This window comes from Periplaneta americana, chromosome 3 (assembly GCF_040183065.1).
Source record: "Periplaneta americana isolate PAMFEO1 chromosome 3, P.americana_PAMFEO1_priV1, whole genome shotgun sequence".
Classification (NCBI taxonomy): domain Eukaryota; kingdom Metazoa; phylum Arthropoda; class Insecta; order Blattodea; family Blattidae; genus Periplaneta; species Periplaneta americana.
In genome coordinates, this window is record NC_091119.1 from 24,421,422 (window position 1) to 24,446,380 (window position 24,959).

Genomic DNA, 24,959 nt, shown 5'->3' on the forward strand with positions numbered 1-24,959 from the left:
TACTACTACTACTACTATTACTGCTATAATAACAATAACTAGGCTATGAGACAGTGAAACAGAGAACTGCCTGGTCATGGTGTATGTATCTATTCATAAGTAGGCCTACAGAAGTGAGAACTTATCGAATAGTACTCTAGGACACTGCCGACCTGTTTGTAATGATATAATCTGGCACACAGCCTATGCAAGAAAGGGATGAGTGTCTGAACCAACAATTTGTCTACAGTATTAATTATGTCCGGTGGGCACTTTGTCTCCCACGTATTCTCGTAAACTGCGTGGGGCCCAAGTCCCCTCTGGGCAAACCACGGACCAAGTAACGCCCTTTACTTGACAGCGAAAAAGTGGGTCTAGGTAATATGAATGTACGAGACTAGCTAAGGGTGGGAGGAGCGGGGAGTGGAGGAGAGAAGCACGACAATCGCCGGTGTTGTTATATGATGGGTTCATGTAAAGTCAAATATCACGCACAATGCTTCTTTCTCTGCCAGCCACATAACGAAAGTTCCAGGAAAGCGGTCACACCAAGCGGCCACACGACACAACACGATATCTCGGAGAAAAGATGAATAAAATATGATACTCGGACTTGAACATTGCTATGTAGCGTTGGGGTTCTCCAGTACCGTTCACAGTTACGAAAACTGTAAATGAGATACGAATTTAGGTCTGAGGTGTCTTTTGGAAAGTCAAGCTATCTTCCACATTTGTACCAATCTTTTTTCGAGAAAGACAAGTACATAATCAAATTAAAATGATTGTCGTTAAATTACACTTTCTCACCATACGTAGTAGTGATTAAAGTGTCTTACGAGTATATCACTGGTATAAAGGTTATATTGCTTGCCATTGGATAAGGTTTTGGAGTACGAAATAGAATAATAAGGAAAACACGCACACACATATACACAAAAGGCGGTTGCCTTTTTATGTTTTATGATGACTATTACACTTTTACTACGTCACACTACTTTTGACCAATAAAACGGTACGAAAGGACGTCTTTCAACCAATCATGGCTGCTTATCGCACAATTTTATCGCGTCCCTAGCGCTTGTTTAATTTTATCGCGTCCCTAGCATTTGTTTATTTTTATCACTGCCCTAGCATTTGTTTCTTTGTTTGCCAACATTTCAAACTGCACTGGTCTGGACGTCAAAAAACAGAAAATTACAAACCAATCCAGTCGATGCACAGCACTTTAAAATATGACTCACATTGGCATTCAAGAACAAGAATTAATAAAGATTACTAGTCATAGCTATGCATCTTTCCTGAAACCCTATTTACAAATAAATGAAGATCACCATTCGGAAATCCTGAATAAATTGAGGGATACACCATGTACATCACCGAGTTCACTTCTTTTACGCACACGTCCAATATAACATCAACTGAACCACCAACCACTACTTTCAATAATTGTTTCTTTTAAAATTATTCCTGTTTATTTTTTATTTCATCATCGTTAATTAAAATGTTTCTTGTTTATTTCATCATCCCTAATTAAAAATTTTCTAACACTCGTTTATATTATTTAGGTTATGTTATAGCTTCTGCTATATGATATTATGAATAGTCACGTATCAGAAATTGTTTAATACTAAGATTTATTGAAAATCATCTGTCAAGTGACGTTGATTACTGGGATCGGGATAATTGAAGTGGAATGCAACTGTTTTAATAAAAATGAAACTGAATTAACAAAGCCTTCTTGACCAGTAACCGTCCACAGAGTTCAATGAAGATTCCATAGTTGGCACAACTGATAAGAAAACAGCTATTCATAACACACTACTGCCATCTACTAGCGTAATATTTATAATGTTGAGATGGTACAAATTTGAAGACAGTTTTGTATTTTCGTAAGTCAATTAATATTTTATTGTATTGGAGTACTTCGTTACTTCTAATCTTTATATACTTTCTTCTAATCGTGTAATAGTCAATTAAATCCCACTCGAGTTTTGATTTTCTCTAGATAAATCAAAACCTCTAGTGAGTTACTATTGATAACTTTCGGATCGATGGACATATTTCTCTGAAACTTGGTATGTGAAGACACTTTTATATTGCATACTACTAGGCCTATAGTCTACTTTAAATTAATACATTTTGTGTTTGAATTTTCCACGTATTCCGCGCGTTTGCAACGATTTCCTCTTGTCTTCTGTCAGATAGCAATATTTATTTTATTGCTAATAAGTTGAAATGAATACAGGTTAATACAATGTAAGATAAACTAGCCCACTCCTGAATGAGTAAGACTCGTGCTCAGGAGGGGATTTCAATATAGACAAAAATAAAATTAAAATTGAGAGTGAATACAGATTAAAAAGTGTTTAATATGTTTAAAACCAAACAATTAATCCAATATAACTTTATATTTTTTTATTAATTTGGAGAGGATTCATGATTAAAATTATTATATTAGAATAAAATTTGTTTAATAATCTGGGTCCTTGACTCATGCTATGATAAAAAGCTGCATTGGTTTTACATTTTGGTTCAGACAAACGCAGAGAATTCATATTTTTAGTTCTACAGACGTGGACAAATTATTAGCAAAATTGGAGATTTTTATTATATATTTTTACAAAGTATGATTCTTCAATTTAGACTACAGTTGACATATTTGCGTATTTCCAAATTATTAGAAAAATCGAAGATTTGTATGCATATTTTTACAAAATTACACTCTTCAATTTAGACTACAATTGATATTTTTGCATATTTACAAATTATTAGCAAAAGTGAAGATTTTTTGTATATTTTTACAAAATTGGACTCTTCAATTTGGACTACAGGTGACATTTTGGATAGTTCCAAATTATTAGCAAAACCGGAGATATTTTATTATATATTTTTACAAAATTTGACCCTTCACTTTAGACTGCAGTTGACATTTTTGCATATTTACAAATTATTAGCAAAATTGAAGTTTTCATTATATATATTTTACAAAATTTGACTCTTCAATTTAGAATAGCTTGCATTTGACATTTTGCATTTTTCTATCTACTGTAATGATAGAAATATGCAAAATTGTCAACTGTAGTCTAAATTGAAAAGTCAAATTTTGTAAATAGAATTATCATAAAAATCGTCAATTTTGTTAATAATTTGTCCACGTCTGTATATTTATGTATATGCCTTTCAAAGTTATTCAGATGTTTGTGAAAATATTTTAATAAAATAAAATAATAGATTTGTTTAATGTCGAAAACTTTGAAATGTTTGAGCAACAATTCAGTTGAGTAACCTTAAATAAATAAATAAATAAATAAATAAATAAATAAATAAATAAATAAATAAATAAATAAATAAATAAATAAATAAATAAATAAATAAATAAATAAATAAATAAATAAGTAAGTCAGTCAGTCAGTAAGTAAGTAAGTACGTAGGTCGGTCGGTCGGTCGGTCGGTAGGTAGGTAGATAGGTAGATAGATAGGTAGATAGATAGATAGATAGATAGATAGATAGATAGATAGATAGATAGATAGATAGATAGATAGATTTGCCTTTCGCGTCTCGTCTCGTCATTCTCGTGCGCTTCGAGTCTCGCTCATTATTCTCGAAATAGCATTTGGTCGGCGTGGAAAGATTTCGTAACTTTGAATAACATACATCATTGAAATAAATAACATTATAAATGTTTAAATGAGAGAAAAATACAAAATAGAACAGTATCTTAGTTATCAAAATGTTCTGGTTCTATTATATGATATTACCTATGGTTATATAAATTCTCAAATAAATTTGCATTTCTAAGAAACATAAAACATAACGTTAATATCTTTTTACTTGAGATTGCACACTTGATCTCAAACATATGAAAAGAAAATTCCTGGCCTTTTAATAAGGGCGTAGTAATTAAATAAAGACTGGGGAACGGATTATTATACACTGAAAGGTAGAGATGATGTTTCAAATAGGCTACTTGATTGTTTATACATGTATAACAGATGCCAAAGTAGATAAAAGTTCAGTCAGGTATAAACAACTGTGGCGATTCAAGGCTGCTTGACGTTCGGGACTTCGGGAGTGATCAAATCTCGACGTCTCGAAACACTCACAAGCAGTCTTTACGTCAACGACGCGACGTATGCAACATTGTCGTGCGGGTTTTCGGCTTTGCGGGCGCTGTTAGTCTTGCTTTCTCGATCGTTGTTCATCTCTAGTCCAAATATCATGATGCCGTTCTTAGATATGTATTTTGAGATATTCTGCCATGTGACTTTTATGCTGGCTCAGTTATTTTAGTTCCTTTTTCTTCAGATTAATGCTTTGGTTCTCCTCTCTGAAATATATTCTCATATCTTGACTTTCTTTTTCCTTTCAGGGATTTTATTTCTGCCACGGACCTCTAAAATCGTGCTTCTGTTGCTTCTATTCTCCCATCTTCTGTGTAATTAAGGTAAGATCTAGAATGCTTCTATTTAAAATTATGTATTTATCTCCTCGCACTGACATTAACTAATCGACTTAAAAAGTTTTGCTCTAAACATATATTGATTTATTTATCATCTTTTTGTCATTAGCTTTTTTTTTTTTTTAGGAAAATTAACACTTACTGTACATGTAGATCGCATTGTGATCAAATTTAATCCAACATTTTACATGATGCAGCCTAACTAAAAAAAACTTTCTTTTGAGACTGGTGTATACGAAACTGGATTTCGCTACTGCATGTGTAAAGTAATCTGTGACACGACGATCCATGAAGGGCCAACTGCTGGCCTCAAAACCTCATGCCTTAGTAGAGGCGAACGATCATCCAACCTGTACGAAGTTATCGGGTGGTCAGTACGATGATCCCCCAAGCCGTTAGACCCGGATTTCACTAATCCCCATTTCAGTTTGGTTGATAGGCTTTTCCCTCTACTCACACTCTTTACCATCCGTGAAGGGGAAGATGCTACTGTCTATCTTACTAACGTTCGACTAATTGACTTTGAACATAGTGAAAATTCTTATTATTGAAAATGTTTACCGGTAATCTATATTTCGAAAATCTATACTAAGCGTTTGTATTTCATTTTATTGTTGTTTATATCAACTGGTACATTAAAAAGCTACTGACAGCAGAAGATAAATGTTTTTTTTTTCGCCGCTAGTTGCTACTCTAAGCATACACAATGGAACTGTGTCACTCCCCCCCCGAGTTCATATCACAAACTAACATCTCTTAATTTAATTAATTATTAGTTGAAAATATTGTAAGAACGACACTAAAATATACTAAAACATGTATTGGCAGTTTCGTCGCGGGAAGTAAAATATAGTCTAATGCGTGTATCTATTTTAAGTAATAATAATAAATACTTAATTACTTACCGTGGTTTGCTTGTCACTTGAAATCTGTCAGATGTGATGATAGTACTGTTGTCAGTTCTCCAACTGACTTCGTTGTGTGCGTCTGGGAGCTCAATCCGACCTGAAAAGAATTATGAACAGATTTAAAACTGCAAACTATGTCTGTAGCCAAAGACCTAGTGAACATGCTGTACAAGCTCAATAGTTAATTTGAAGAAAACTGAAACAGAACAACAGCAAAATTGTACAAATTAAATTATTACTTTTAGGGGCAGTATAATGCATGCATCCTTTTGAGAAGATTGACTCATTATGTAGATGAAATTATTGGGGATCATCAGTGTGGTTTTAGGCGTAATAGCTCGACTATTGATCAGATTTGTTGTATTTGACAGATATTGGAGAAAAAAATGGGAGTATAAGGGTACAGTACATCAGTTATTCATAGATTTCAAAAAGGCATATGACTCGGTTAAGAGAGAAGTTTTATATAATATTCTTATTGAATTTGGTATTCCCAAGAAACTAGTTCGATTAATTAAAATGTGTCTTAGTGAAACTTACAGCAGAGTCCGTATAGGCCACTTTCTATCTGATGTTTTTCCAATTCACTGCGGGCTAAAGCAAGGAGATGCACTATCACCTTTGCTTTTTAACTTTGCTCTAGAATATGCAATTAGGAAAGTTCAGGATAACAGAGAGAGTTTGGAATTGAACGGGTTACATCAGCTTCTTGTCTATGCGGATGACGTGAATATGTTAGGAAAAAATCCACAAACGATTAGGGAAAACACAGAAATTCTACTTGAAGCAAGTAAAGCGATATGTCTGGAAGTAAATCCCGAAAAGACAAAGTATATGATTATGTTTCGTGATCAGAATATTGTACGAAATGGAACTATAAAAATTGGAGATTTATCTTTCGAAGAGGTGGAAAAATTCAAATATCTTGGAGCAACAGTAACAAATATAAATTACACTCGGGAGGAAATTAAACGCAGAATAAATATGGGAAATGCGTGTTATTATTCGGTTGAGAAACTTTTGTCATCTAGTCTGCTGTCAAAAAATCTGAAAGTTAGAATTTATAAAACAGTTATATTACCGGTTGTTCTGTATGGTTGTGAAACTAGGACTCTCACTTTGAGAGGGGAACAGAGATTAAGGGTGTTTGAGAATAAGGTTCTTAGGAAAATATTTGGGGCTAAGAGGGATGAAGTCACAGGAGAATGGAGAAAGTTACACAACGTAGAACTGCACGCATTATTCTTCATCTGACGATTAGGAATATTAAATCCAGACGTTTGAGATGGGCAGGGCATGTAGTACGTATGGGCGAATCCAGAAATGCATATAGAGTGTTAGTTGGGAGGCCGGAGGGAATAAGACCTTTGGGGAGGCCGAGACGTAGATGGGAGGATAATATTAAAGTGAATTTGAGGGAGGTGGGATATGATGGTAGGGACTGGATTAATCTTGCTCAGGATAGGGACCGATGGCGGAGACTTATGTGAGGGCGGCAATGAACCTCCGGGTTCCTTAAAAGCCGTAAGTAAGTAAGTAAGTAAGTAAGTAAGTAAGTAAGTATAATGCATGCATAACGGGTAAGGCTTGAAAGTCTCTTCGGCGATCTTTCCGATTTACGCTAATAGAAATTGACGGCTTCGTTCATATAGCTTTCATTCGTACGACTATTAAGCTGCATTTTGTGTGGGCTCCGAAGTACAAAGGATGGAATTCCACACGCGTGTACGTTTACAGTTCTTTGTTTCTTCCGTTATTGCATAACATAAAAAACTGGGCCAATGCAAGGTTAGGGAAATCGTTTCCAAGTATCTACTTTTGTGGAATTAGTTCTCTTTCCTTTTCTTAGTTTTTTTATACAACTGCACGTTCGGGTGACAAATGGGCAAAACTCGAGATAAAGTGACACGCAGGGATAGTTTAAAATAATTACGGAGCTAAATTAAGTTCTCTTTCTTCGCTGTACTTCTGGCTTACTACCAGAGCTATAGAAACACTTGAGGCGTGACATACAGTACTCGTATTTTCTTGCAATTAAACTCAAGCACAACAATTGAACTTCAAATAAAAATGACAATCGATAAATCAGTGGCGGTTCCCTCTGAAAGTAAATACCAAATGAAATATATGCCTTGAAATTCGAGGAAGATCCGATAATTTTTAAGTTAACAGCTATAAGAAAACCTCGGTTGATCGAGTTTTAAACGACGCGCACTCATGTGCTGCTAGAAAACTGTGAGAAGGATGCGAGATCGTTTGTGTGGAGGAAAGTCAATCCATTCCTCCTTTACTGCAGTTAACACACTCAGACAACAGCGCGCTAGCGGCCAGAGAAAGAAGCAGAGTTTTAAAGCAAGTAAATGAACGGATAGGGAGGAGATCCTCCTCTGAATCAGTCATGGGCGGGAAATAGAAACCGACTGGTCTTGCAGCAAGCTCGCTACCGCTGCCATCTAACGATGCTGCATTCAACCAGACTATATAACACGTCATCTAGGAGGAGACACAATAAAAACAGTTTTAACGCAAAGCTATGAAAGACACTATATAAACTTTTTTAAAAATTATAAATCAAAATATATTATTCATTGTACTTTATATAAGCTATATTCATGGTTTGAAACTTTCGAGGATATCTGAAAGTTGAAGTTGGATTTATATAAAACGGAGAGGAAGTAGTTCTAAGTTAGTATCGCAGATCTTTTTGGCCTCTGAAATTCACTTCCATTCATTGTCTACTAGACAGGACAACAGCCAAGTTGTCAGTTTTGTAAGAAATATATTTGAAATTGAAAGTACTGCAAACTACATTATTTTTAACATAAAAAAATTAATCGACCACCGGCAGCTTTGAACAGTAATGGTAGTATGGCTTTACAAGAACTGACATTTTCAAAAGCATGTGATACTGAACTTGTAAAATGTAGGCTACATTTGGCAACACAGACCACGTGGGTGGATGCAGTGTTCTCGCTTTCCTAACAGATTATTTTCTATTCCCACTTCCGTAAAACGGTTCAGGTTACGTGTTAGTAGCTGGTCTCTTCCAACACATGTGATGCTTTAATGTATGCGAAAAATGCTGCAAGGTTGTGAATTTCCTTGTAATTGTTAATTTGTGCAATTATTCAACAATGAATGGAAGTGAAAACATTATATTTTGGACAATTTAGGAAACTTCGTTTACAAAAACAGATTATTGCTATACAAGAGGGAAGGCCAACCCTAACATTACCTAGTCTTACATGTATGCATGTAGGCTAATTTGTAGCTTGTTCCTCTCAAGAAGGTGTCATTTTGCGCTGTTAACTTCTTTCCTCCTCTTAAGAAATATCGAGGAGCCGCCACTGCGATAAATAAACCCATAGCAACCGGAGTACCAACACACGAAACGAAAACGCTACGAACTTATGCACCAACCAATAGAATCTTACCAAGCTGCAGAATAAAATTCCACTTATGTAGCAACTATTTTCATATGTTAGTATATGAATGTGTAGGCTACGTGACCTAGCGTTGCTGCAGTGAAATTCTGGCCTACACAACAGATCATGGCAGACGTAGAGGTGGATCTTACCGTCTGTGCGTCTGAGCGCGAATAACAGAACGCCTTGACCTCGATTCATGGGTTAAAACAGAAACGAATGTCGTGAGAATACAAAAATATGCGAGATGGTTCTCATTATCTCTTAACGGAACACATGGAAACTCAGGTAAGGGAAGTGCTATGAATTCTGGGGGAAGCTACGTAGTATAGGATGAGCATGAGTTCAATCGTAAACATTCACAATAATTGTTCTTCTTAGAGACTTTTAAATACTTTTCCTTTTATTTGACATATGTTGTTTTCCTATTTTCCTCGTTACACGAAGTATAAAAAGAATGTATTGGTACAGATGTATTATAGGGGCCAATCTCCTTATTGGTTGAATGGTATGAATGTTACTATCGATATGTATTGTTATGATCGATATAAAATATGTTGCCAACTTCTAAATTAACAGTCAGTTTTATATTGTTGACTTGTAGCCTACTTCAAAATGGAAATAACGACAGTAACAGTAAAATGTATTTTCCCTGGACCAAAAATATAATACAAACTGACTAAAATCACATCTAGTAACAAAACATTCAAATCTTTTTAATTTGGTAGCAATTGAGCCGTTCAGAGCAGAAGTGGTGTAAGTAAAAAATGGGTAATGAGGATTAAAGTAAACATTCTGTAAAATACAGCGCAAAGTAGCAATTAATATTCATTTCATTTAAACTTCTAGTAGTCAGTGGATAGCACGAAGGACATATTAATTGCTACTTTGCGCTGTATTTTACAGAATTTTTACTTTAAACCTCATTACCCAATTTTGACTTACACCACTTTTGCTCTGAACGGCTCACTTAATGTTTATCGAATATTGAATACTAAAAACGATAATCGAACCATTATTTCCGCTGACCTTTTTTTGCGTATAATGCATCTGTTCCATGTATTGTGTTGCTGTAAAAAATCTATTTTGAGTTTTATCCCCCATCCCATACTGCTCATAGCTGTCATTTAGCTCAAGTAGCATAACCCTTAGTATCATCTCCTCTTCTGCTAACAACGCCATATCATCAGAAAATCTTATGCACTTCATTCTTCCTCCTACTATCACTCCTCCCATGTTATGAAAACAGTTCTTCACTAAATCCTTCAAGTAGATGTTGAACAAGGTAGGTGATAAAGGACATCCTTGATGTACTCCTCTCCCTATTTCACTTCCTTCTGACATTTCTTCTCCTACCCTGACTTTGATTCGTTGTTTCAAATAAAGATTACTGATCAGCCTTCTCTCTTTCCAATTCACGCCTATTTTCTTTAAGATTCCCATCAGTTTATTCTAATCCACTCTGTCAAACGCCTTTTCTAGGTCCACAAACATAATTCATTTCTTTATTCTTCTCTAGGCATCTTTCGTCGATTGTTCGTAGCAGTCCAATTGCATCTCTGGTACCTTTTTCCTTCATAAAGCCAAACTGTTCTTCTTCCAACTGTTCTTCCAACAGAGAATAAGCCACCAGTGTAGCTCAGTCGGCTAAGGCGCTTGCCTGCCGATCTAGAGTTGCGCTCGGGCGCGGGTTCGATTCCCGCTTGGACTGATTACCTGGTTGGGTTTCTTCCGAGGTTTACCCAACCGTAAAGCAAATGTCAGGTAATCTATGTCGAATCCTCGGTCTCATTTCGCCAAGTACCATCTCGCTATCACCAATTTCATCGACGCTAAATAATCTCGTAGTTGATACAGCGTCGTTAAATAACCAAGTAAAAAAACAATATAAACGTCAATTAAATATTCGCAGGAGAATCTTCGCCGAGTGTGATATCAGGCTGATAGTCCTGAACTCGTTACATTTCTTGACATTATTTTTCTTCGGTATTGGAAGCAACACTGTCTCCGTAAAATCTTCAGGCCAGTCGCCTTTCTCATAACATATTTCATTGCGTAATGGTAGAATTCTATTTAATAGGGATTCCATCAACTCATGTTGCTTTCCCATTATTCATATCCCTAAGCGATATTGTATTAAGTAACCTAAATGCAAATTTGAGCAGCAGGCTACAACGTGTGCATAATGCGTGCGTCCGTTACATTTGCAATATTCGTAAGTATGATCATGTTTCCCCGTCTTTCCAAACTCTGTCTTGGCTAAGGCTAAGCGATCGACGAGCCCTGCATTCTCTTGTTCTCTTATTTCAAATTCTGCGCACCGCTACCCCAATCTATTTGGCTTCTCGTTTTCAAAATTTATCCGCATATCATCAGCTAAGTACAAGATCTCATCATAACAACTTACTCATTATACCCTACCACAAAACATCTTTATATTCTTCATCTTATACAGTTTCAGTTGCTAGAAATTGGAACTCGCTTCCGAGTGATGTAAGGGGTTGTTGGACAATAACTTCATTTAGGTCAAAATTACATAAATTCTTACTTAACAAATTAATTGCTGATTAATATTTATTACATATAATGAAACTAACATCTGTCCATTCTTATTATTATCATTAATTTCTCTAAATAGATTTACAAAACCTCTAATGGCAATTACCGGTACATTAATATTCTCATTATAGAAATATATTTTAGATTTATATATATATATATATATATATATATATATATATATATATATATATATATATATTGTTTTTTCTCCCTGTAACATAGTTACATCATTTTACTAGCTATCTCAAATCTCAAATTAATTATAATTGATTGAATTAAATTAGTTACTTATTTACCTTATAGGTTTATCTAAATTTAAATAAGTATGTAGTCTACTAGTCGTTAAAACTTAACTGAAGAATATTGCTGGAGAACCTTTTAAGTGTAGTGTAAATATTCGTACTTTAAATATGTATTGTATTGATTAAGGCTGGTTGAGTGGAAGAGAAGGCCTTATGGCCTTAACTCTGCCAACGAAAATAAAACATTATTATTATTATTATTATTATTATTATTATTATTATTATTATTATTATTATTATTATTATTATTATTATTATTATTAAGCGCTAGTTAAACTTCTTCCCTTAAAATTGAAAATCTACACGTGAAAAAGACGCACATCCATTTCTTATGGAAGATACATTTCAGTTTTTGTCGGGAACCGAATCCGGGTCTTGCTATATTTGTAGCTAGAAACAGAACTGCTTGTGACAGCAGAGAAAACTCTATCGCTTAAAACAATACGGACAAACACGAGACAAAGACACTCGTCTATATCAGATAAAATTCCTCTTACCTGCCGGGAATCGAACCCGGTTCCGCTATATTTGTAGTTGGAAATGCTACCGCATAAGCCATAGAAGAGAACTCATGGTTTAATAATTCCTTTGTTATTACTATAAATGGTGCTGGTGTGAATTACTGTGTAACCTGACCTCATAGTGTATATTAGCCGTAAGGGATTTCCGGACCTGATCTCAGATAAGACAAGAGCGTTTCTCTTTGAAAGCGCCTGCGGGCGAATGGTTTGAACAGCTGGACGCAGCATGTGATCACGTGCTGATTAGCCAACAACGTTAAAATCCCAGGGACTGGATACAGGAACGTGTGTATATACTTACCGACAAACGCTTCGCAGAATAGCCTTGCCTCATCCCCCAGTTTCACAGACAGGTCTTGCGGCTCATACATTTGCAGTGGAGTGCCCGTGTAACCGACAGCATCTGGAACACAAAAAATCAACGCCAGTGCAATAGAAAGAGTGCCACTGTGATGTTTATTGAACAGAATGTCCTATAAGAAATGTTCTTAGCAGCTTTCGGTGAAGGATTTTCACTACATGCTTGTAGGTGGATACTAAAACACACATTATAAAGACTAATTTTACATTAGTCATCCTCGGTACAGTCACTGACAAAATACATCCAGGAAACTTTAAATCCATTCTGACCATTATACCAATGCGTGAAGGGGCCACTATTACTGAGGACTGAAAAGTAAAAGAAAAATGCTTTGTAATGTTTGTCCTCTTTACAATTCTCCAACCAGGAGATCAACCGTGAAAGGAATGTGCTTACTATTGCGTCATCTATTGGAGCGAAATAGATAGATAATATTAGAGTTATAACGTCAGTTTAAAAACCATGCGCTCTCCTGCATATGTTATTTCCTATATGTAGGGATTAAAAGACCAGGAGATAAACAGTGATCTAATTTTGTAACTAGGGTAGTATAAATATGTGTGTAACAATGTTATTGTTTGTGCTGTGAGAGCTAGCCAATAGAGATACGAGTACCCACGTGTGTGACCTTATGACATCTTATGACTTCAACATTCATTCACAGCATTACCCCGCTCCGTTTCATTCCGCAAAGATTTTTTCGTGGTTGGAGCACAGTACTTCTTACTTACTGGCATTTAAGGAACCCGGAGGTTCATTGCCGCCCTCACATAAGCCCGCCATTGGTCCCTATCCTGAGCAAGATTAATCCAGTCTCCATCATCATATCCCACCTCCCTCAAATTAATTTTAATATTATCTTCCCATCTACGTCTCAGCCTCCCCAAAGGTCTTTTCCCCTTCGGCCTTCCAACTAACACTCTATATGCATTTTTGGATTCGCCCATACGTGCTACATGCCCTGCCCATCTCAAACGTCTGGATTTAATGTTCCTAATTATGCCAGGTGAAGAATACAATGCGTGCAGTTCTGTGCTGTGTAACTTTCTCTATTCTCCTGTAACTTCATCCCTCTTAGCCTCAAATATTTTCCTAAGCACCTTATTCTCAAACACCCTTAACCCATATTCCTTTCTCAAAGTGAGAGTCCAAGTTTCACAACCATAAAGAACAACCGGTAATATAACTGTTTTATAAATTCTAACTTTCAGATTTTTTGACAGCAGAGTGGATGATAAAAGCTTCTCAACCGAATAATAACAGGTATTTCCCATATTTATTCTGTGTTTAATTTCCTCCTGAGTATCATTTATATTTGTTACTGTTGCTCCCAAGTATTTGAATTTTTCCACCTCTTCAAAGGATAAATTTCCAATTTTTATACCATTTCGTACAATATTCTGGTCACGAGACATAATCATATACTTTGTCTTTTCGGGATTTACTTCCAACCCTAACGCTTTACTTGCTTCAAGTAAAATGTGTTAAAGAGAGTATCGTAATGTTGCAATAGTAATATGCGTTACAAGAGCGGTATGTTGAAGTTTTCATGTTCGAGGAAAAGTTTGAAAAAGCGAAACGTAGTTGAGCTTTTTTAACTTCCGAGAATTGAAAGAAAACATACCGCTCGTGTATCGTACATTATTTTGTGCGAAAACCGTTTATTACATACCTGAAAGAGGAATTTCTAATTACTTGCAATGAAATCTCCATCTTGGTTTCTATTCAATGACGGCAAATTTGCAAAACAAAAATATCTATCTTCAACATTGTTGCTTTAAAATGTTTTCTGTGTTTACTATACTCCAGCAGGCCGTGATATACGTCTGTCTTTTTTTCCCCCCAGTCTATGATGAGTCTGGAATCTTGTTGATTTTTTCACGGCTTCCTTAATGTTACTTGCATCACGAATGCAGTAAGTTTAGTGGAGTTGTAGAGTTTACTTAATTTTTGCAAATATTTAAAGACAATAATTAACAGTGCAATTTAGGTGAAATTGCAGTGGTAAGTTTCCAATTTATAATTATTACTATATTGAACGTCTCTAAAAATAATATGTTAAAAGCCTAAAGCAGTAAAATCAATATGTCACTTAAGCGGTAAGAAGAGGGAAATTGTTGTGTGTTAGGTTGGGAATACTGAATGTGGAATTTTAGACTTTCCGCGGATTGGTTTTGTGCGGAAACCAAGCAAATACTCACGATCTCGCACAAAATACTTATTTCGAGATTTTCACGAAAATACACGTTTTTAGCATTCTTGATACGGAAGAACTGGTTTTTATCAATTTAACTTCCTGAGTCCTGAGAGTATAGTATATCTTCATACATGATTTTTATATAAGATGTATGTGCAGAGACATGAAGTATAGTATAATATACCTATATTGTGCCTAACTGTAATCTGCAGAATTTTTTCATCATTTTTCGTTATGTCAGTGACTTTTTTTAAGTGTAGAATTATATTGAACATTAAAAATAAAACAACAAATTAATTAAAAATACTAAATCCATAGCGCAACAGCCCATGAAGGACCAAGTCCTACCAGCCGACTCCTGACTTCACGTTCACATGCCTCGGCAGAGATGAACGATCATCCAACCAGAACGAAGGTATCGTGTGGTTGGCACGATGATCCCTCCGCCGTCATAGCTGGTTTCCGTAACAGGGTTTCACTACCTATCGTAATTCCCCAAATTCATCACGATGTTGGGTGGACACCGGTCCCATACACTAGCCGAAATTTCATGAGAAAATTCCATCCCCATGAGGACTCGAATCAGCGCGCATTCCGTCACGCGAATCCTAGGCAAGATGCCTTAGACCACGAAGCTACGGCGTGGCGCTGACAGTGAATTAGTATCTGTTAATTATAATATAATTAAAAATCTAATTTGTGTGATGCACATGTATTATTCTTAAAGGAAAATTCATCAAATATCAATGTGATCTATTTTTAAACACGCGTTTATATTACGCAGGTATTTTAAAACTCTGAAAGCTGATGGAAACATAACGGCTTTTATTTCTATTAGAATGCCATCACGTTAATTGAATTTTCCGTTACAAGAAACTGATATGTATCTATTGGCACATTGAAATAAAGAGAGAGAAAGAGATGTCTGGGCGCCTCTTTTGCTATCTCTATATTTCTGTATAGCTCTATAACATTTGATGAAAATGAAATAAAGTGATAATAATCTTAAGGTATTCATTTGCCATTGACATGACAAATTTACTGTTACTGGCAAGTCATGAATTTATTATTATTGTTATTATTATTATTATTTACTTACTTACTGGCTTTTAAGGAACCCGGAGGTTCATTGCCGCCCTCACATATGTCCGCCATTGGTCCCTATCATGAGCTAGATTAATCCAGTTTCTATCATCATATCCCACCTCCCTCAAATCCATTTTAATATTATCTTCCCATCTACGTCTCGGCCTACCCAAAGGTCTTTTTCCCTCCGGCCTCCCAACTAACACTCTATATGCATTTCTGGATTCCCCCATACGTGCTACATGCCCTGCCCATCTCAAACGTCTGGATTTAATGTTCCTAATTATGTCAGGTGAAGAATACAATGCGTGCAGTTCTGATTATTATTATTACTATTATTATTATTATTATTATTATTATTATTATTATTATTATTATTATTATTATTATTATTACTAGCCGTACCCGTGAGCTCCGCTGCACCTGTTAGAAATAAATATAAAGTAATTTCATAATTAAAATAGGACATTTGATCCAGGGAACATTCATGTTTGATAGAAGGATAAATCGTTTAATATGTTACTTAATTTAAATTGTATTTAAATAATTAAAATGCGATCATTTTGGTCCAGAGAGCAATCATTTGGTGCAATGACAATTCCTTTAACATGTTCCTTATTTGTTATTACATGCAATCATAGTTTAATGAAGATTGATATATCATTTAGTTTTAATGTGTAAACTTTATATTACTTGCTATATGTTTCCATTGAATAATGGTAATAACTTAATTTTAACCCTTGTTTTCTACGTCTTCAGCATATGGTGCTTGGCTCACTATGGTTCTGAACCCTTCAAATAACTTAAATAGTGGTACAGCATATATAGTGATATGTAATTATATTTATTTCTTCCGAAAATGTAAGAATTCACAATCTCCTATGTACCATTGCCATGGAATGAAAATATGTTTTTTTCTTCCTACTCAAAAATTTTATATTTTGCACATAGGAGTTACTGCAGGAACAACAACGCTATAATCTGAGGCGGCGGTGAAAATGTATTGTATTGTTATTTTAAAAGTCTTATATATCCTTAAATATCAGTCCTATCAAAATTTTGCATAGAATAAAACTTATCGGAAATCAATTTTAACGAAACTTTTGTTATGTAACATATTTCACAAAAAACAATAATAAGCGGGATATTTCGATTTATTTAATTCAGGCCCCCTTATAACACCCCTTTTAAATAAAGCATTTTGAATGCCATATAGCCTATAATCTAAGTTACAACGAACGTAATTTATATTCCAATTTTCATATAAATCTGTTCAGTCATTATCGCGTGAAAAGTTAACAAACATCCAGACAGACAGACAGACAGACAGACACAGACAGACAACAATTTCAAAAAAGCGATTTTCGGTTTCAGGATGGTTAATTATGCATGTTAACACCAATTATTTTTGGAAAATCTAAAATTACCAGAAAAATTTTGGCTACAGATTTATTATTAGTATAGATTATATTATTATTATTTCACTGAGCTGTCCGGTTGACTACTTAAAAGTTTTGTGGAAAAAGTTGGGATCAACTAATTGGTGGGGAAGACACAATCATTAAACGACAATTATTAAAAATTCACCCTTTTATTATTATCCTAGCATTTTACAGTGCCAGAAAAAAAATGGCCCGAATCTTGAAGCTCCTTACAGAGCACGAATCACACAACGATTTAACAACGGTTTTCAACCCAGTATTGTTTGAATAGTAATTACAGGAAGGTTTTTCACAATAATGCAAAAAGCACGAAATTAATCTATTTCGTTTATATGACGTCATTCCATTTTCGGCCAATGAAGTGTAAAGAAATTTTGAATTTCAACTAATCACAGTCATACATCGCGATAAATTTTGCAGCTCGATTTATCACTATCAATTTATCGCGTGGTCGTTCTTTTGTTTAGTCAGTGTCGTCAAATGTTGTCACGTAAATTTATTTATTTATTATTGCTAGTAAGTTTGAAATGAATACAAGTTAATAAATACAATGAAAGATAAACTAGCCCACTCCTGAATGAGTAAGACTCGTGCTCAGGAGGGGATTCCAATACAGACAAAAATAAATTTAAAATTGAGAGTGAATACAGATTAAATAGTGCTTAATATGCTTAAACCCAAACTATAAATCCAATACAATTTTTTTTTTTTTTATTAATTTGGAGAGGATTCGTGGTTGAAATATTATTGGAATAAAATTTGTTTAATAATCTAGGACCTTGACTCATGCTGTGATAAAAAGCTGCATTGGTTTTACATTTTGGTTCAGACAAACGCAGAGAATTCATATTTTTAGTTCTATATTTATGTATATACCTTTCAAAGTTAAATCGATGAGTAGGAATCCATCGTACTAAATAAAGTGCGAAATCCTACTTCCACATCTACATCTTCATATTCTAATTCCATGTCCATTGTATCTAAAGAAAATGACACTCCTTCATAACATTTGTTCATTTAATTAATGTATTAATCAGGTTATTTGTAATTATACTATAAAATGTTTAAATTAAATTAAATTAAATTATGATTTCAGCAGATAATGAAAACGTATTTCTGTTATAATAACAAGAGAAAAGCGCAGTACATGTAATTGACATTTTTAAATCTTTATTTCGCTTTTTCAGTTGGCATTACTGAATAACATCCAATTTCTTTATTGCAGTAATCGTTTTTCATTTATTTGACTTCACATTGTATGAATAGGTTAAGTATTCATAAATTTACAATTCTTAACATTTTGAGAGCGAATTTTATGGATATACAGTATTATTTACATTTATTTTATTCACGAAATAGCCCAAATAAATGTCACTCGAGGTCTGAGATTACTGTAGAAAATAAGATGAAATTAATGCCTAAGTCAATATCATACAGTACGACAACACTGATGAAAATTCCTCGCAAGCATTCCAATAGCTTCATGCTAGCCTGCTTTCTCTCTTACTTACTTACTTACTTACAAATGGCTTTTAAGGAACCCGAAGGTTCATTGCCGCTCTCACATAAGCCCGCCATCGGTCCCTATCCTGTGCAAGATTAATCCAGTCTCTATCATCATATCCCACCTCCCTCAAATCCATTTTAATATTATCCTCCCATCTACGTCTCGGCCTCCCCAAAGGTCTTTTTCCCTCTGGTCTCCCAACTAACGCTCTATATGCATTTCTGGATTCGCCCATACGTGCTACATGCCATGCCCATCTCAAACGTCTGGATTTAATGTTCCTAATTATGTCAGGTGAAGAATACAATGCGTGCAGTTCTGCGTTGTGTAACTTTCTCCATTCTCCTGTAACTTCATCCCGCTTAGCCCCAAATATTTTCCTAAGCACCTTATTCTCAAACACCCTTTACCTATGTTCCTCTCTCAGAGTGAGAGTCCAAGTTTCACAACCATACAGAAGAACCGGTAATATAACTGTTTTATAAATTCCAACTTTCAGATTTTTTGACAGCAGACTATATGATAACAGCTTCTCAACCGAATAATAACACGCATTTCCCATATTTATTCTGCGTTTAATTTCCTCCCGAGTGTCATTTATATTTGTTACTGTTGCTCCAAGATATTTGAATTTTTCCATCCATTCGAAGGATAAATCTCCAATTTTTATATTTCCAATTCGTACAATATTCTGGTCACGAGACATAATCATATACTTTGTCTTTTCGGGATTTACTTCCAAACCGATCGCTTAATGTGGTCGTGCCAGAGAATCAGTCCTATTCCGAGGCATATTGTAGGGATTCGTAACAAGCTGTTTTTTTACGGTGATGGGTTGTTAACCCTTCGCCCAACCCCCAAGCTGGAGGACCACCCCTTATCGGTTGTCCACGACTGCTTATTCAATATATTCGCAGACTACAAAATTCAGGGTTCGGATACTATTGAGGAAAAAGTTTTTTTATTTTTAATTACTCACAAATCAAACGAGGTTTGTAGCTGCTCTCGATGCAAAGATATTACTGACAGTCCGCGTGGTGGGGCTAATTATATAGCAAATTCGGCGCCCTGATGCCCTTAATAAGGGAAGTGTTGTCAAGTCGCACAAGTTACACTGATTCACGGACTAAACACTAACAAAATTAGCATTCAGCTGTGCTCATAGTCTTGTTACAGTAAGCATATAGTATGCAATTCTGTCACTTTTTGTTTCACCACGGATCCCGGAACGGGTACCCATACTCGGTGTGGGAAAAGACGGTACCTATTCTACGTCGAAACGTTTTGTTACCGTACGAGGAATTAAATATTGTAACACACAAAATGATTTATACTTTTCGTTGCGAAATTTTCGAAGTTCACTTATCTAATCGTTCCGTTGTTCGACATGAGTATTTCACACAAATCGCGGCATCATGAAGGAAGTGAATTGGCGCAAAACTTGTAGAACATATGAAAAAATATGTGCTATTCTCGCCGAATTTTTCATTTTGTCTGAGAAGTGCACCGAAGCACTATAGACTATATTATTTAATATTCTAGCCTATATTATTCTTAGTGACCTTTTTCGGAGTGAGAGATGACATGAACTTTTATGAAAGGGGTTTCAGTCCCGCAGATATTAATTATATAGATGGGTCAAATAGTTTCCCAGTAGTCACCAGATTGAAAGAGCAACGCCGGTTGAAGAATCGGACTTCGATCTCTGCATCCCTACTGCATCAAACCATGGTCGTAAGCATTACAGAAAGTTGTGTCTGGCTGCCATCTTAATGTGATATCACCGAGGCGTGACGCTATCTATTTTAATTGCTTTATTTTACGACGCTTTATGAACTGCAATGATTATATAGGTCTGAGTGTCCAGAGCCGAAAGTTACCCAGCATTTGCTCTTAATGAATCGAGGGATAAACCCCGGAAAAACTCTCAACCAGGTAACTTTTTCCAACCAGGTTTTGAACCTGGACCTACTAGTTTCACGGTCAGAGGACCCTCTTCCTCCAGTCTTTTTCACCCTGGTATCATTGTAGTCAACGCGTGTTTGTGAAATAATAAACCTCACAAATTCCATTTTGACTCAGCGTGTTTTGAACTCAGGTTTCCAGCGTGGAAAGTCAACTCTCTAGAGTTCTAGAAATTAAGCTCCTAGTTTTAACGCTTTCAAGGGCATTAAATGGTGGCTCCTAAGTCTGTTTCTCTACTGTAAGTGAAATTGGATTCGGACAATGGAGTGCATAGTAACTAACATTAGCTGTCTATTAACTTCGAATGGTCGTTTTAATGTACTGGACTGCGAATGATATTTACTGCCTCAGGGAATGGAGGAGATGGAAGTAAACTTAGTTTTCAATGTTTGATGAGAGTGCAGAATTTCAAGTTTGAGGATTTTAATACGATACTTTATTTCGTAACTGGTTTTCATATAGAGGAGATTGAACGATCCCTTTTGAACTTTTTAAAAATAATTGCTTTTCAGCGAATTGCGGGGTATCGACGAGCAGTTTCCGTGAACCTCGCTTTCCCTGATTCTGCTGTGTTGTATTGGTACTGTATAATGGCGCATAAAATATTAGATGCAGTACAATAACGTCAAAAATTCACACACCGAGTTTCGTAATTTGCTGGTCACTGCGTATGCAACGCAAAACTCGGACGCGTATGATGATTATGGTAGTACAGGAAGCTCGAAATCCTCTTGCTTGCTAGCTGTCATTGTTATTTCCTATGTCGTCTTAAGTGGAGATCTGACATTTGTTGATCTCATGTCACGAGAACCTGCCACGCCTCTGTCCAAGTTCAAAATACGGAAGGAGGAAGAAGCATAACTTAAACGAGGGCAAAAGCCTAGAAAGGAGTAACCAAGAAATAAATTAATAAATAAAACAAATGAAAAGGACATAAAAATAAGTAAAGAATGAGAAAAGATAGAATAGAAATAAAAAAGATGAACGTGGAGAATCGAGAGATAAAAAACAGGAAATAAGGAAACAAATGGAAATAAATGAAAGAAAAAGGAAAGAAACAAGGAAGGAAAGAAAACACAACATATAAGACAAAATGGGAGGAAATAGAAAGAAATAAAAATGGAATGAAATAGAGAAAGGAGGAGAAGAAACTGAAGAAATAATGGAAAAGGAATAAAAAGGAGCGAAGGAAGAAAAGGAATGATAAAGAGAAATAAAAATAAAAGAAGAAAATTAATAAAAAAAATAACACAGTATGAAGATACATTAAGAAGATAAGAGGAAGAAATTTAAAAAAATTAAGGGAAGAAATAAAAAGGATCGAGGGAAGGAAAGCAATTAAGGAGGAACGAAGGAGAGAAATAAATTAAAAATTAGCAAAGAAAGAAAAGAGAACAGGAAGAAAAATTAATGAAAGGTAAGAAATGAAAAAAGGAAGGAAAGAAATGATAAAGGGAAGAAATTAAAGAGGATAGAAGGAAAGTAATTAAAAGGTAAGGAAGGAGAGAAATAGTTGAAAAAGGAACAAAAAAATAGGTACGAATAAAGAGGGAAAAATAGCAAACAGGAAGGAAATAAATGAAGAAGGGAACGAAAGAAAAAAGTGAAAAGGATGGAAGAAGAGAAAGAAATTAAAATGTAACAAAGAAAGAAAAGAAGAAAGGAAGATAGGGGAAGACAGGATGAAGAAATAAGAAAAGGAACGAAGGAAGAAAATTGAAGGAAGGAAATAAAGAGGAACGAAGGAGAGAAAAATAATGAAAAAGGAACTAAGGAAATAAATAAAAAAAAGATCGAAGGAAGGAAGGAAGCTAATTAAATATTACGAAGAAGAGAAATAAATGAAAAAGCAACGAAAAAAGTTAAGATAAAAAGGAATAAAGAAAGAACAGAACTGAAAAAGTAAGTAATTAAGGAATATTTGAATAAAATGAACAGTGACATTATAGTACATTATGCAACGAGCCTATGATGGTAGTAATTAAGACGCGAGTATGTTTCATAATTTTCATACGAGTGTCTTAATTACCATTATAGGCAAGTTTCATACGACTTTTTATGCTCGACCATATTTCTAACTTGAAATTATTCATAAGTATTCATGTTATTGTTATCTAAGTGAGGAGCGGAACTGACCCTGTGCAATAGCCTACCTCGTAAATTGTGAGATGTGCGCAGACGCGAAAGTATTGATTTTTTCGAGAAACAGATGTCATTGACCTTGATATAACCTACACCTGCATGAACTTGAAGATTGTCATGCCTTCTGTCTTCGTTATGTACACTTTCATGTTAATACAGTGTTAGCAGCATATTCCACGACATCTTGGTAACATCATTTTGCTACACGTATTTTAATGGCATACGTGTATTACTCAGACTGCCTTTTATACCAGTTTTTAATTTTTAACGATTGTGTTTAACTGGAATATCTTAAGTGTTCATTTTATGTTAATATGTTTTTAATGTGAGCTGAAGATGCCAAATTTATTGGTGAAAACGTTTGTCATAATTTGTAAATACTATTTCATGTAATAACATAAAGGTTCAATGCATGTAATATTGTTAAGTAATTGACTGTAAGAACTTACACTATTTGATTGATATATAAGATAGGTTTCCTCCGAATATTTTTTCTCCTACCATTTATATGTTGTTTCATTATCGTTTTGTGCCACTGAATAACCTCTAGTTAGAAATATGTTTTATATAGAGATTTGAAACTGTACAGCAACACCTATTCTGTAATAGGGTACACATAAGCTATCTTACTTTTTTCGATGTTATAAAATGTGGTTTAATTTCTTGGAAATATCGGAAGTTGTGGGAACAGGCACGTTTAATCACTTTGGAAGAGGCCGTGTTTGGTATCTCGGGATCGATTTCGCCTTCTGTGCCGAGAGCTATTTCCAATACACGGGGCTTTTGCAGATAAGGTTGCAGACGGCATCCTTTACAGAACTAACTCAAATTCTTGTTTGCTGTGTTCCTATTGACTTTGTGAAGATGGAGCAATAGGCACAGAAGAACAGAGTTTGCACGAGTATTGTTTTCAGTTACGAAACAACCCCGTACATAACTGTTGGAACCATGGATCCTTCTGCCTTTGTATGTCACAAGCACGCATTTTATTTTGACGGTTTCCGGGCATCTCTCCGCTTAGGAACATTTGCAGAGTCGTAAGTTAACAGCCTATAGCGCTTTCATATACAGGTTGTTTCCGAGGTGGTGTTACAAACTTTCAGGGATGATGTCGAAGGGCACATGTATCAATTTGAGATAAGGAACCACGGTCCGGAAATACCTGAGTCGAAAGTTATAAGCAAAAATAGTTGTGTGGAAATCCATTTTATACTTTTTATATTAACAATTGATTGCTGCCAAATGTTGACAATATGCAATAATAACCATAACGTCCTGTAAATTGTATTACCAAACTAAAGGAAATCAATAAAATCTTACAAGAAAGAAAACCTAAAAAAATCTAACCTTCCTTATGAGACGACCTAATATCAACTGTATTATCATTGTCATCAAAAAACTTTGAGGATTGGGTCTTTTGGTCAGTTTAATATTTACCGTTGCGCTGTAAGGATTTCGAACTAACACTAGGCATTCACAAACAGCGAAAATGTATTGTTAAGAGGCCAGTATAGTGCAAGGCTACGCTTGAGACAACATAGAACAAAACGGTCTATAGGGTAAGGTTGCGTATATCGCACCACTTTAGTATTTATAATTTTATTGAACAATACAATTTTTATTTTCTGCATTCCTTTACAGAAATACATTCCCAGAACATTTACCTTTCATGCAAAAAAGAATCCTTGCATTTGATTTAATATTTTTGAAGTAGAATGACATTTTCGAAACACATGTCAATGGTGCCATTTAGGCAACTAGTTTCCTAAATAGCACCTGCGGTTTCTAAAATCGCACCTCTTTAACTGCAGGGAACAGGATGAAGGAAAGCTTTTAATATTGAACATATTGAACGGTATTTGATATGAATAATGTAATAAATGCAAATTACAAGTTTATTGAAATTAATGAAAGAGAGTAACGCATCTTCAAATGAAATTGAAAAAATAGAGCATAAATAACCTAACATTTAAACTTCCTGAATGCGTTTTTTATTGTTACACATTTACCATGTGCTTCACCAGGCAGTTCAAACTGTAAACTGCGTCGCCTTTTCTCCACGATTATCTCGAAGCCACCTAAGAACTGCTTCATGATTTAGC

The 24,959-nt window shown here is 35.1% G+C and overlaps 1 protein-coding gene across 2 annotated transcripts in view; it reads right to left on the reverse strand.

Annotated features, from left to right (window-relative positions):
* Positions 1-24,959, reverse strand: part of LOC138695859 (interleukin-1 receptor accessory protein-like) — a 480,727-nt gene that overhangs the window by 47,021 nt on the left and 408,747 nt on the right. The window contains exons 3-4 of one of the 2 annotated variants that reach the window (XM_069820152.1): positions 12,459-12,560; positions 5,345-5,444 (exon numbers count right to left, since the gene is read on the reverse strand). In XM_069820152.1, coding sequence (XP_069676253.1) covers positions 5,345-5,444; positions 12,459-12,560 — 202 coding nt within the window. The remainder of the gene's footprint in view (positions 1-5,344; positions 5,445-12,458; positions 12,561-24,959) is intronic. The other variant, XM_069820153.1, reaches the window with a different exon arrangement.